Raw genomic sequence first — 15,160 nt, forward strand, 5'->3', positions numbered from 1 at the left:
CTTCATCTGTGAGCAAATAATTGTTGAATTTAATTGTCCAGTGCTTTAAAGGAGAAGGAAAGGTAACAACTAAGTAAGCTTTATCAGAAAGGTCTATGTAAATACAGCCATAAGCACTGACAGAAACACTGCTTTGAGTCCTCTATTAAAAGAAACACATGGTTAATTTTCTCTTTTTTTGTAAACATGTTGTTCCGGTGTCTGACTTCCTCTTTCAGAAAAATCCTTAATTCTGGTAGCCAGAGTCTGTGCAGTTCTCTTCTTTCTCCCCTCTCCTGCTCCCCCTCCCATAAGAATGCTAAGAACTCCCGCCCCCCTCCCATAGGAATGTGTGATCTGAGCTATAATGGCTAGTCTGTAAACAAGGAGCTATTTAAAATGGCAGCTGCTGTCTTAAGTAAATGGAGAAAACTTCTAGGGCTCTCTCAGGTATGGTAATGCTTTCTGCAGAATAAATATATTGTTCTAGGTGGCACTAACGTGGCATTTACCTTCTCCTTTAAAATGCCCCACTTTCAGCACTCTTTATTTTAAAGTAGTCTTAAAGTAGTGAGTCTTACCTTAGTAGTGAGTCTTTCAAGACCACCTCAGAGAGAAGAGATAATGAGGGAATGGAAGTCATTAGTATAGTATGAATGGTGCTACTTCAAATTCCTTAAATTTTCCTACACTTCTGAAAAGCAATATTTAGTACCTCATAAGTTCTCATTGTAATAGCCAATAATATTTAAGCCATTAGTCACTAGTGAAGTAATCTGCATTCTAATACTGGGCCCTAATAGTCCAAGGGGTTTTCTGATTTCAATTTTTACAGGTGTACCTAAGAGACCTCAGCTGCTGCTGAACTCTCTCATACACATATAGCACATCTGCACTTTGCAGCTGTTCATAATCTTTAGTGACATACCATAGTTTTTACTCTAGCTTTAAACTGAACATAAGCACAAAAGGTTTTTTTTGGATATTAAGAACACAGATTAGATTGCAGTGTCTATTATAACCCTGTGACCTATACCTATAGAAAAGAATTGCTTAACCCAGTGGTGGTTTTGATACTATGATTGCTAAGCATGTCATATATAGTAGGTGTGGCTCTGTGCCCAGTTTTACTGCAGTTGTATGGCATAATTACAACGTTTGCTAAGAGTTTCTTTTCTTTTATTTTGCAAGTATGTATCAGGGGTGTTTGATAATGTAGATAGAGTAACAATGGCTAAAAATATTAATATACAAATTAACTCAAGTGTGGGTTCTTGTTTCAAAGGTGCAAATACATTCCAGTTCTTTTTGCACTGCATAATGACTGCAAACAACATTCAGTTCCTGATAGCAGGGAGTTTATTTTTAATGGAATACTGAGCCTGTGAAAAGACATAAACACAGCAAGAATTCTCTACTGAGAACCATAATCTTCCAAGTCCCAGATTAACCTTGACACTTTTCATGTCCCAAGACATCAACTATGTCCTTCTTAAATGGAATCAGAATGGATTACACACCCTGTGATGACCAGGAGACTCAGGTCAGTTTAAAAGGTATCTTATAGTAGGGGCAGAAGGAAATGCTAGAGGGGAACTGTGCTGAAGGGACTGCCTTTGTTGGAGAGCCCCCAGAATACAGAGACCCCACACAAAGTTAAAGCCAGAGGATTTGAATCTGCTGGTTCTGCAATACACCTTACTGCTTTGAGGAGTTTTTAAGAAAGAAAAACACATTCCAGTTATGGACTTTGGCAGTGTAAAAGGGAGGATACTTCCAACATAAGAAAGAGAAGAAAGAGTTTTTTGTTTCTTGTTGTAAGGGAATACCCAGTTTTTTTAGCCTTAGTCTTCATACATAGTTGAAACTCAAAAAAACTAGCAGAGATTTCAGTGATTACACTTCAGAACAAATAAGAAGAAATATAAGGCAATGGGAAATACAAGCAGTTCCACAGTAGATGACCTACAGGCAGTGGAGATCCATCATTGGTACAAGAAGTTCATGACAGAATGTCCTTCGGGTCAGCTCACTTTACATGAGTTCAAGCAGTTTTTTGGATTGCGGGGACTAAGCGGAGAAGCCAATAGCTATATAGAGCAAATGTTCCGTACTTTCGACATGAACAAGGTAAGAGATATCTTTCCTAAACAGCATATAAGTTAGTGAAGTTCCACTACATGCCAAAAAGGAGGATTAAATAAAATAGTGTGTCTCAGTAGATCCTCCATGGCATTTCTGTTACTTTGATTTTCAGTGGCCATTTCAAACAGACCAAGTGCTTAGTGTAGCATATTTATATAAAGTTAGGAGAATGTGTCTTCTAGTGTGTTCCCTTTTTGTACATCACGACTTTGAGGATAATGTTTATCTAATGAACTCTGAATACCATCTTGAGCTAGTTAGATAGATATTACAGTAGATGTTTGCAAATATATCAGATTTTGCAACAGGCATGGTACTTGGCATTACATGTAACTGACATACAGTACTTTTTGAAAATACTCTCTAACAGTAGAAGCAAGTAGCTCTCGTTCTTTATTATTTCATTTTCTGCTAAACTTGAGTTTGATTCTTTTGCTGTGTGAATTAGCAAGAACAGGGAAAAGAGAGAAAAACACATGAATGGGGTGTCCGATAAAGAGTGGACTGCTATAAAAGGATGATGGAGAATTAATAAGAATACAAAGACTGAAAGTACAGTTGCATGGAGTTTGCATGAGCTAATTCAGCTTGCATAGGCTTCCTCTGGGTACTCTGGAGCCTTAATATACTAGCAGGTTCTTTTCAATAACAAAGTGCAGCTCGGTTTCTGATAATATCCACATCACCCCCCACCCCCAACAGGCTCACTTTCAGTAGGCCAGAATCCTACATAAGGTACAGAGGATAACACTGGAATGTATTTTGCTATGAAGTTCACCACAGAAAAATTCACGTACTTTCTAAAACGTGAAAAATCTGTAATTTATTAAGCGTAAAAACCACAAAAAATTACAAAACTACACCATATAAAAGCTGGCGAGGTCATGTAGAATTCAATAAAAGCTGTCCTAGGCAAACTGTAACAATCTTTATTTAATTAGTGGTTTTCGAGGTTTTTGTGTTAGGAAAAAGAGGATTTCCAGGTTATTGTATATTTATTAAATATTTTTTGCTGGATTTTTCATGTATGCTATTTATATTAGGCTGATTTAACAAAATTTCTTAGCATTTGTGGTTTAGTCAAAATTTGTTTTTGTGGTTTGAAAAAACACTAATATCAGAATATTGATAAATGGGCCTCTAAGGGTTATTAAATTTAATGAGGTGGTACTAATAAAATTGATGCACGTATTTTAACTTTACAGCTAGTAACCATGGATGTTTCCTGCAGTTCAATGTTTTCCCCAAAATAATGCATTTGCCTATTGCCTACACAGGGCTGGATTATATAGTGGGGTGCCCCCAACCTTTGGCATGTTGCACCGCAACACTACCCTCTCCACCACTGCCCTCCTGCTGTCCTAAGCCTTGGCTGTAGAAATACCAAAAGCAAAGCAGTGGTTTTCAGAGGCCAAGAGCATCTTGGACTAACCTCTAAATCAGAATACACATGCCAGCAAAAGCTCAGTATTTATAGTCAATTATAGGCCAGTTTAAAACAGTTGAGTTCTGTGTACTTGTATACTCTCACAATAAAAAAGTCAATTTTTGGTCAAATTCTTTTTGGGTTAGTTTTTTTTTTTTTAAGATTTATTTTTAAATAAGTGTTTTCTGCAATGTTGCGAATCAGATTGGATTGTCATTTTCGCCCAAAAAAATTTAAAATATTGAAAGCAGAACTAAAGATAACTTTACAGGCTCCGTTAGAACTCCTTACATTTTCTATAAAAAAATAGGCCTAGAAAGTTTTGAGGTTATATTGGATGCAACTTTTAAATAGACATTATTATTATATTGTGTTTTTGTACTATTTATATAGCATCCAGAGCCTGCAGACACACTTGCCTGCCCCATCCGCAATATTTGGGGTTGCCACCTGTCTGGTTTTGACCTGGAGAGCCTGGTTTTAAGAAGGGCTGTCTGGGTCAAATTAGGAAACCGGGCAGGACTCACTGACATTGACATAACGATCAACTAATCGCCATTCGACACATTAAGCCCTGCCTCGTGATGTCATGGCTTACCCCTTCCCACTTGTATATTGAACTTTCTGACAAGCATTTAGTCCTTTTATCATGGAGAAGCACTAACTAAATTTAGTTTTTTTATTTATTCTGATAGGTACAGCTGTACCTAGCATAAGGAACAGTTGCACAGTTAGAATGCGTCCTAACATTAATGTACATTTACAGTTATATTCTGAACCCCAAAGGTTTGCATGTTGTTAAAGACAGAATCTGGCCTTGAATCTTTATTGGTCCTGGGCAGTATATCTATGAATGTGCTTATTCAGTCTTTGGGACGTGGGATGCTGGGAGTCTTTTTTAAAGTGCATCTAAACACTAAAAATATCTGTGAGCTATACCACAATGTCAAAATATAAACTGCCTAGGATATTTTTTGGCTGGGGCCACCTCTGAGACTGATTTGTGCTGCTTTTAGTGTTTTACATATACCACATATACCACCATTATCTGATGTGTTTGTGTGTGATAGGATGGATATATCGATTTCATGGAATATGTTGCTGCTCTGAGCCTGGTGCTTAGGGGAAAGATTGAGCAGAAACTTCGCTGGTATTTCAAACTATATGATGTGGATGGAAATGGCTGCATAGACCGTCATGAGTTACTCAATATTATTAAGGTAAGTTAATAGAGAAGGAAGAAATGCAAACCACCTACACAGACCTAAATAATATTATTATTAGCTTCTAATATATAGTTGAATCTATCTATGCGCAGACACATGCTGAGATCTTGCATTGTTACCAGGAACCATACCTGGGTGTCTCTAGCCTTACTACCATGAACAAGCCACACTCCATTGCTAATGGCCTGACAGCAGTTTCTTATTAGATAGAACCCCTTCCTATTGATTTTAAACCTTGTGGTTAAAACACAAAGCCAGTCCTGGAGCCACTGAATGTTAAAGGCAAAACTCTGGTATTTAGGAGAAAACAGTGTAGGACACTGCTAAAATCGTGTGCGTGGCATGTTGTGGGGTCCACATGTACATAGGCCTTTCTAACTGCACTAAACACAGATGGAAACATTTAAAAAACTGGGGAATTGCATATAGTTACTGAAAGGTGGGGGAATGAGGTCAAAAGCTGGCTAACTCCTTGGAAACCTGGGGGAGTTAACAGCTATGGGTATTACCAGCTACTGGAAGCCCAACTGGGCTGTAATATGGGAAGGCAAAGCCATGCAAGGTTCATAATGGCCCCTGGTGCGAAATTACACTGACTGCAATTAATACAGCCCTACTTTATTTCCTCACAGTAAATAGCCCTGGTTTATTTTTTGCTAAAAACTGATCATTTAAGGAGAGAAAACAGAGATTGTAATGTTAAGATAGCAACAGTTTGATATTGCATGTGACTCTATATTTAGTGACAAAATTTGCAAGCAACACCCAAAGGATCCACAAAGAGGAACCTCAATATTGCATGACAGTCACTAGGGATGGGAACTTTAAATACCACTTTAAAACACACAAGAAAAAAGAATCTAGTGTTCCTACCTAAACCTAATACCTAAACACTCATAACCTGGCTTGACCAGATAAACATGATTTCATAAACCTGTATGTTATCCCCGTGTTTGTATGGGTTTCTTCCGAGTACTCCAGTTTCCCCCCATGCTCGAAAGATACATGCAGGTTAATTGGCTTCTGATTAAATTGACCATAGTGTGTGTGTAAACGTGATAGGGACCTTAAATTGTACACTTCTCTGGAGCAGGGACTGATGTAAATGAGGTAAAATCTTTACAAAGGAAATGTGCTATAGTAACGGGAAATAAATAATAAAATAAAATGTGTGTTTGCTAAAACTGCTGGAAAATCAGGCTCATTCCACCTACAAATTGACCACTTCCACAAGTACCTCTTATAAATAATGAACAAGAGCATAATGTTGGCACTTGCACTGCAAAAACCTTAGCCAACTTGTATGTATATATATATATATATATATATATATATATATATATATAGATATAGTACCTTTACAAGTACCTTTTACATTACAAGGTTCATAGTACACAAATTAAAATTGTTCTAAATTTTATAAGGGACTGTAAAAAAAAGTTTTTTCCTATACAGGTATGGAATCCCTTATCTGGAGACCCAGTATCCAGAAAGTTCCAAATTATTGAAACTGTCTGTTTTAAGCAGATAATGACTACCTTTGTCCCTGTCATAATGAAACAGTGCCCTGTACTTAATGGTTACTAAACTGCATAAATTCATATTAGTGGCAAAATAATCCTAATGGGTTTATTTCATGTTTAATTTTTTTTTGGCTTAAGACTTGAGATATAGTGATCCAAATTATGGAACGATCCCTTATCCTGACTAACCCCAAGTCCCAAGTGTAAATCCCATACTAGTGTATATTTATTTCAAAGTTGCCTGGATGACCCTAATTTATACAAATGAGGACTAACACTCATATATATATGACTCATTTGATACGGCTTACCCTTTCCATACTTAGAATCTTCTTAAGGTTGAGCTGCCCTGTCAGTCTGAGCCATCCCATCTCTTTAGGAGGATTTCAGATCAGCTATTATTACAATAAATCTCTTCCTAATAAGAGAGAGTTAACCTTCTTAAGAACTGAAGACACAAACATATTATGTTCAAATAACCTTGATACATAAACGCTTACTTTTATAGGTACAGAACTATGAATCCTTTTTTTTTTTTGCCTAGCACTATAGGTTTACAGATTGATTATATGGACACACGAACAGTAAACATGGGCAACAGAATCATGTATTATTTTCCAATAGGGTTTAAACATATACATCTACAGTACTGCATATATCGGTATTGTAGTATTGCATCCATTAGGTATTCTCAGCCTACCTCTCGACTACATTTTCCATTATCATAACTAACATAACTAACTGTTTCACTTACAGTCAATAAGCCATATCTACTACAGGTATGGGACCAGTTATCCAGAATGCTCGGGACCTGGGGTTTTCCAACAAGGGATCTTTCTGTGATTTGGATCTCCATACAATAGGTCTACTAATTATTACATTTATTAAACCCAATAGAATTATTTTGCCTCCAATAAGGATTAATTATATCTTAGTTGGGATCAAGTACAAGGTACAGTTTTATAATTACAGAGAAATCATTTTTAAAGATGTAAATTATTTGCTTATAATGGAGTCTATGGGAGATGGCCTTCCAATAATTCGGAACTTTCTGGATACCTGGTTTCTGGATAATGGATCCCATATCTGTACTATAAGTGTATGTTCACAGAGATGGAAAGTAGTTTAATTTTCCCTGCAATATGGTGTGTTACATGGTGTTACGGCATCATTATCCCTTATAGAATCTCTTACTCACTGTGATATTGTAAATTAGACTATGTAGTGCATTGTATATATGTGTTTTCGTTCTTGCAAGAATAAAGTGAATACTTAATCTTGGTTTGACTTTGTCTCCCAAGCATATCTGTGATTATCCGGAGTGCTGTAAATAGATGGTTAGGCTCCCTTGCTCCTGGTCCTCTACAGACATTGACAATCACTGTAGTGCCCCTCCCGCCAGTGGGTTCCAAAATCCAGACCTCAAAATACAGTTTTACAGTTTTAACATTGCAAATTTTGAACAAAAATAGAGGCACTCTAAATCTAGAAGAGGTACACTTAAAGGGAAACCATTATGCCAATGATAGACAAGTGATCTTAGTATGGAGACTCTCTGAGATGCAGAAGTGAAGAGAAACAAGAGACTATAAGTTAAAAAGTTTTCAAGGTCATGGTTAGCATTGTGAAGTTCAGAAGATAAAGTGAATATGTGCAGTTTACAAAAGCTGTAAATATGAGCATGAGGTCTAGGTACAAAAAACAGTTAGAGATTGGGTTGGTATGTCATATAGTGATCTACAGAGACATTTAAAAGAGTGTTTTCCTTATTGTGTTCATGCTTTGTTCTTCTCAGGCCGTGAGAGCAATTAATGGCTGCGATCATGATACAACCGCTGAAGAATTTACCAATCGTGTGTTTGACAAGATTGATGTCAATGGTGATGGTAAGATTTCCATTTTGTTTTCTTTTCTTTCCTGTCTTTTTTTGTTTTTAATCGCTAGGCAAAATGCATAAAACAAGTTTAACTTAATTCCATTTATATATACAGTATATACATATAGATCTTGTTCATTTTGTTTTTTGCTACAGTAAGTTGAACAAATCTTCGCTCTCCCTAAAACCAGTGCAATGACATAATAAAAGGCACCATGATTAATTTCTGTGTAATTAATTTAGCACAGTTAGTAAACATCTCCATGCAGTAGCTAAACAAGAAATACATCAGACATCCCCGACACAAAAATATTTTTAGACACTAAATTCACAGAACATAAACTGAAAATTACAGGGAAACTCCACTTTAATTACCACTTCCATTTCTGCTCTATTTTTTTTGAGAACCAGAGAACAAAATGCATTGTTATTAATGTATACCAATTAGTTACCTTTATATTTACAATTTCTTAAGTTACATTTTGATTATAATTATGCAAAAAAAAAAAAAAAGGTAATGGGTGGAGATCCACTATAATATTTGGGCCCCAGCATGCTTTCACCTGCTACTTCAGAGCTATTTCCTATCACAAAGCATTTTAAGGAAGGACATAATCTGTACCCAAAAGGTTTATTATATGAGAAATTAATATTATTGAAATCAGTCAAGAAAAGTGGTTACAATAAAGTTTATTTTAAAAAACTGAAACAAAATGGTTTTGAAGCCTAATAGTATTACAATGGAACTGTTGTTTCTTATAAAATCTTTTCCAGACATGTACTGTATGTAGAGCTTTTCCAAATGGAAGGCTGTTATTTCTAGGTATTCCTTTGTTCAAAAGTATTGTACTTGCACCATATATAAACATACATGGCTGTAGGTGTTTAGCCCCAAAAACATTATTTATATGTTTATATCTAAGGGTGAAGACACACAGAGCTGCTTAGTAGAAGCTACTTGTTACAGCTTCTAAACACCAGAAAATCCCCTGACATGGACAATACTGAGAATTGCCTCTGCTTAAACACAAGTAGAGACAGTTATCACTAAAAGATCAGCATTGACTATTTTAGCAGCCACAGCAAGGAGCTCCATGTGTCTTCACCCTAATAATACTCCCAGCCTCTCCTAGACAGTGTGAGCATACAGGTGGCATGGCTCACAAGTTGCAACTATGTGTGATCCCTTTCTGGAAAAAAAGCTAATCTTATGTATTATGATATCAGTTATATATATCCTACTCCAGTTATCTTAGCTTTACATTCTATTCCAAGACCCCATGTTGACTCAACACACACACAAAGACGTCAATAAAATTAAACATAAGCTATACTTTATGAGAAAATATGAGTTAAGGGGAGTTAAAGTGGCAAGCTAAGTGCATTTCAAATTTGAGCTAGAGCATCCTGATGGATTTCCAGCATTTTGATCTTTGACTTTTGACTTCTGAACTTGAACATATGAGAGTCAAGAAAGGGTTTTTATAAACTCTCACTTCAATCAAATCATGTATGAATTAATCAGAATGTGTTGGATTGCATTGAGCAGTCAATCTCCATTCTGTTCTATAGGGCGCAAGAGGTCACTGCATTGAGATCTAACTCGGAATCATTAAGCCTCAGGAAATTATCTTGCATTGAGAAAACATTAACGCAATTAAACTTAATGGGAGAGATTAGAGATTAAGTGAAGTTATTTTCTGCAATGGAAGAAACTGTTCCAGAATAGAAAGGAGCTTTTAAATCTAAGGGTAGAATTATACAGGAGATTTTTTTGGATGTGCTCAGATAAAATTGATTGCATCCTACAAGTTGTTGAAACTGATGAAAAAAAATCTAATCTCTTAAAAGATTTACCATCAACATGAAACAGTAAAATGTTAACCCTGGCAACAAAGTATAACAGGCATATTCCTAATCTATATACATTAATGGTCGGGTGTCAGAAAAAGAAAAACTGTTAAAATATAAAATCTATAAAACTAACTTCATATAGCATAAAATACAAATTAATAATTAAAAAAAATGTAATCTATGATATTAATCTTATTCTCATAATATATTTTGTTTTGAGTTTCATTCTGGGTTTGCTAAGGAAGCACTCCTTCCATTTCCTACAGTCTTCCTTTTTCCTTAATAGGGGAGCTGTCACTAGAAGAGTTTGTTGAAGGTGCTCGGAAGGATGAAGAATTTATGGATGTCATGATGAAAAGTCTGGATCTGACCCACATAATGACAATGATTAACAACCGAAGACATAGCGTGTGACTGGCAAGATACAAACATAATATTATATGGGGGTAGGAAGAATGACAAGCATAGAGAAGGGTGCAGAGAGCACATGACAAAGCTCGTGACACTGATGGAGACAGTATATTAAAGAGGAAAGATGTAACAGTTGGATAAAGATACTGAACTGAAAAAAGAAAATATCAGTATGTAAGATGGGAAGGAAGATAAAGCATTTTAAGAAGTAGAATTTGCAAGTTTGCAGAGCATTTAGGGGGCATGAATTACACAGCTAAGCTTCCAAATCTATTTTGGCATATGTACATATAGGATAGTGTTCAATAACAATTTAAAAAACAACTGTCCTGAGATTCATGCAGAACTTAACTACATAAAGAAGATTGCATATGTCAGTAATTGCTTTATTTTAGAGATATGTTTGCAGAGATATCTTAACAGTTGAGTGCTTTCAACTAAATCAGGAAAAATGAGGGATATCCTCCCAGTATTAAACAGATTACCAGCAAACAGATAACATACTTTTGTCTGTCCTCTGGAGGAGTGATTCTAACCCTAAGTTTCAGGGTAGAGTGGCAATGGGAAAATTCACAGGAGACAAAGGCAGATGTTAGACCTTTGGGGGAGATTTTTGGTCATGCTTCTGTTATGGCCTAATAATTAAAGTAATATTAAAACTAGGCCCCACTTATCTACCTGAGCCCAGTATATAAATCCAGGAGAGATGACATTTCGCAACGTGAATTTTTGGATATCCTTGCAGTGCTTCTGTAGATTCTATATTTATGGAAATCCAAATTCCTAAATTGTGGGGGTTCTAAGTATTGTGTCTTATGGGTTTGAATGATGGGCAGAAAGTACTATATTTAACAAAGAATAGTTAAGCAACATGTAAGAGACAAAGGAACTGTATCAGCAATGTCTCATAGAATGTGGGCATGGAAAAGAAACTCTTGCAACTCATCATCAATACACTAAGCTATTGCAACCAATTGGCAAATAGCTTTAAATAGTATACTGTGAAGTACAGGATGCAAATCTTGATGCATATTTATGAACACTGTGCAATTTTACACCAGCATAGTGTTCATAAATGAGCATCATTGAGTATATATGGCAGATAAACAAAAGAATGTTAGGCTGGCATCTTCGGAGGTCGCAATGTAGTGGATGGGGTGCAGTTTGAAAGTCAATTTTGTACAGTTTCAATCCAAGAAGTCTAAAAACCCCTGATATAGAGTGTAAAGCATTTTCGAAACATGGGTTGTACCAGAAACTGCCTGTGACATAAGGTTTGTAGTATAATAGACAGTGCCTGAAAGAAATTGCACATATAAAAAGCAGAGTGTCAGCGATCTAATAGAAGATGGGAGTGTACTAGAAGTGTTTCTGATGACAAATAAATGTGTTTGATTAATTGATTTATAAGCAGGGGGATTATAGAGGTTTTGTATTTGGGACAGAGTCTACTAACATTTAAAGGGCTCATTTGCTAAAGTAGGAAAAGGTGCAAAGTGCAAAAATAGATACAATGTAGCATATTTTTGCCTACAGTCCACCTTGCACACCCACCTTAATTTTTTTGCAGTCAGTGCTGTCAGGTGCAATACTTGGTATGGTGTGAAAAGAGTTGCACAGAACAGGTTTCTGGCTTGAGAAACTTGCACTAAGCTTATAAGGGCACATATGCACTGGTGCTATGAGTATGGTGCTGTAAGGGGTGCAATTTGCACCTACCCCTAAGTAAATGAGTTCTATGGTTTCTGTTTAATTTATAAGAATGCAAGCACAGTGTCTGAAAAAGAGTGAATGTAACAGATGAAGTATAAAACTGTGTTAAAACAGGGCTCATGCTGACTGGAAGGAATTGCCAGAACAGAAGAACAGAGGATACATGTTTAATATGATGTTAAATATATTCTTCATGCCTCCAGCTATGTTATCAAAGCAATGTGGAATAAATATGTTTCTTGTCCACCATCCCTAATATCATGGTTTAGAAGTTCTATGATCTGTGATTACCTCCAAACCTTCAGCACCTTTTATTAGATTTAACAAACTCTCAGTTATGTAAATATAATTTTAAAGCCAAGTTGACTGAGGATCTAGAAATATGTTTTGCCATAAAGAAACACAGGCATTCCTGTGGGCATTTTTCACTGTACTCTACGGAGTATAAACTATATTCCAATGTAGTGCTGTGTTTTTATTCTACCACTGCTATGTAGTGTGACACTTCTGTCTAATCAACGTACTCTCCAAATCAAACAGGATTGTGCCTTTTGTGAGCTGTAAATAAAGAGCTGCTTTCTATATACCAAAAACAAAATAAAATATGTATACCTTCATATTGGAAAAGTACTCTGTCTTTATCCTTTGGACCAAAGCTATTGCAGATTTTGTAAACTACATTTAAGCTATAATACTTACATACCTACAGTAAATGTACATTACACATCAATGGCTACTCCTGCAAAAGGTATACTTCTGCAAATCATCATCAGAGAATGTCTTCAGACCTCTTACATTTAGTGCAAGCTCTTGCAGGGGGTTAATATACTAATATATTTTTTCATAATGAATAAGAAAACATGTTATTTCTATAATAAGTGGAACTGTGGGGTTTTAAAGTGATGTCTAATTTTTAAATTACATCAGATACTAACTTCCCAGTAAATTAAAAGTAGTAGCTGCACTTTACATGGTATTGCTCAGTACTGTCAAAGTACTTAAAGACTACCCCTTCTACATTTGTTACATACATCACTAGATATCGCATCTACCCTCTTGCTAATCTTTTATTCCCCAACTAACCCACACTAGGCCTATGCATTTGCATCTATCTAAGCCAACATCATACCTCTTTAATGAAATGAAAAAGCAACCAATGTCTTCTCTTCCCAAATGGCTTCTATTGTGCCCTAAACTTTTACCGCTAAGAGAAGCCATTTGACCTAGTCAGCCACACTGGATTGTCCTCCCCTTTTCACATCTATATAGGCCATGCATCAATAGCAGGACTACCAAAACTGACCCTCAATTATCCTACCTCAGGCAATGAAAAATGACATAGGTTAACTCATATCCTGTTTCTTGTAGAACACATTCACTGAATAATCACTGTAAGCCTTGTATCAAAAAGGGTTCTTCTTCCCCTTGGCAATGATGTGGTCAATTAAACAAAAACATTGGGGAAAAATCAGGCTCTCTCTGCTTAATGCAGTAATTTTGAGTATGGAGAGGTAATGTTGAGTGCTTAATGGGTGATGTTGACTCTTCTCTGAACATTCTCCTTTAACTTGACTCACAGAAAAATTCATTTTGCAAGGCATAACCTATCATTAGTTCAGAAGTCCATGATAAGTAATATGAATGCTGGAAGAAATACACAAAATTTCAGCATAGCCTAGTACCCATATAATCCATAGAACTAAATTTTTTTAGGAAAACCCTTTTTTTAAGTAATGAGTCAAAATGGCATAAATATCACAGGCTGCTTTGTGGATGATCATTGGGCATTTGAGGAAATAATATCATAAAATCATGAGATCATTATAAAATATTATAGATATCACATTGCAGTTACAATATTTAATCCCATTTTGGGTTCACAGTGACAGAGTGCAATTGCTCTCCCTACACTAGTGATGCGGCCCTCCTGGACCCCCTCTGGCGCAGTAAATGTAAGCACAGGAGGGCTGATGGAAAGGCAACAACACAGAAGCCAGAAACGCCCCTAGGTTCACTGACCTACTAAATAGAAATCTTCCATGTACTATTCTCCCATGAAAAAGAGAAATAGTCAGATGAAATTACTATTTGGGAAATTTGTGCAGACCAAATGTGATCCATTAATATTGCAGTATGCGAATACACCCTGAAATTCCAATTGGTATTATTATTATTAACATTTATTTATAAATCTTCTGGTACCCCAGAAGAAACAGCAGATGTTTTGCCTGCCTCTGAGCTACCTCTCAGTTCTATATATTGGTAGCTTTCTATTAAACAGCTATAACTACTATACAGTCACATCTCTATAACTATGTAACTATGTATGTAACTATGTAACACACCTACTGTACCTACCTTAATTTACATTACCTGCACTTGTGACTTCTTTCCACAAGAGGGCCATATAACCGTGAATGTTCATTTTCTTTTTAGAAAAATAGTAAAATAGAATAAGTAAAGTAACATCAGTGTTACACATTGTATAATTAGATCTAAAAGTCCATCAACTAAGATAAAAACTTATGATACATTTTTTTATATACATAAAAAATTAACTAAAATACACTAAAATTAAAAAATGTTCATTGTCATGTTTAACTCACATTTAACAAAACGGAATGACTAGGATTCAAATTCACCTTGCACTGCAAATTTGATTAAAAAAATGTACATTTCCATAATGAACTAGACATTGACTTTTGTTTGACTATGCAAAAACTAGGGATTTTTTTTCTGCTATCCATTGTAGATATCATTTTTAATACACCAGTCTGAAATGATTGCCTCTTGACAGCATAGATCCTTAAGCTATTAAGAGACAGAATGTAACCAAAAGTATTGTGCACAATAGCCAAATCTCTATCTAGTTTAATAGAATGAATAAAATTTGATGGTGAGGCCTGTATAAAAGATCTAATACATTAAGGGCCAGATTTATCAACGTTTTTATTTTTTCTTTCCCCTGAATCAAACTTTTTAGCACTAAAAATCATGTATTTTCATC

The 15,160-nt window shown here is 35.7% G+C and overlaps 1 protein-coding gene across 1 annotated transcript; it reads left to right on the forward strand.

Moving 5' to 3' along the window:
• Positions 1-1,429: 1,429 nt before the first annotated feature.
• On the forward strand, positions 1,430-12,775 carry guca1al (guanylate cyclase activator 1A like). The gene is given in 5 exon segments (NM_001079039.1): positions 1,430-2,109; positions 4,621-4,770; positions 8,095-8,185; positions 10,316-12,013; positions 12,053-12,775. Coding segments are annotated over 4 exon segments (567 nt in total). The 5' UTR covers positions 1,430-1,911; the 3' UTR covers positions 10,444-12,013; positions 12,053-12,775.
• Positions 12,776-15,160: the final 2,385 nt, after the last annotated feature.

Source organism: Xenopus tropicalis, chromosome 3, assembly GCF_000004195.4.
Source record: "Xenopus tropicalis strain Nigerian chromosome 3, UCB_Xtro_10.0, whole genome shotgun sequence".
NCBI lineage: Eukaryota > Metazoa > Chordata > Amphibia > Anura > Pipidae > Xenopus > Xenopus tropicalis.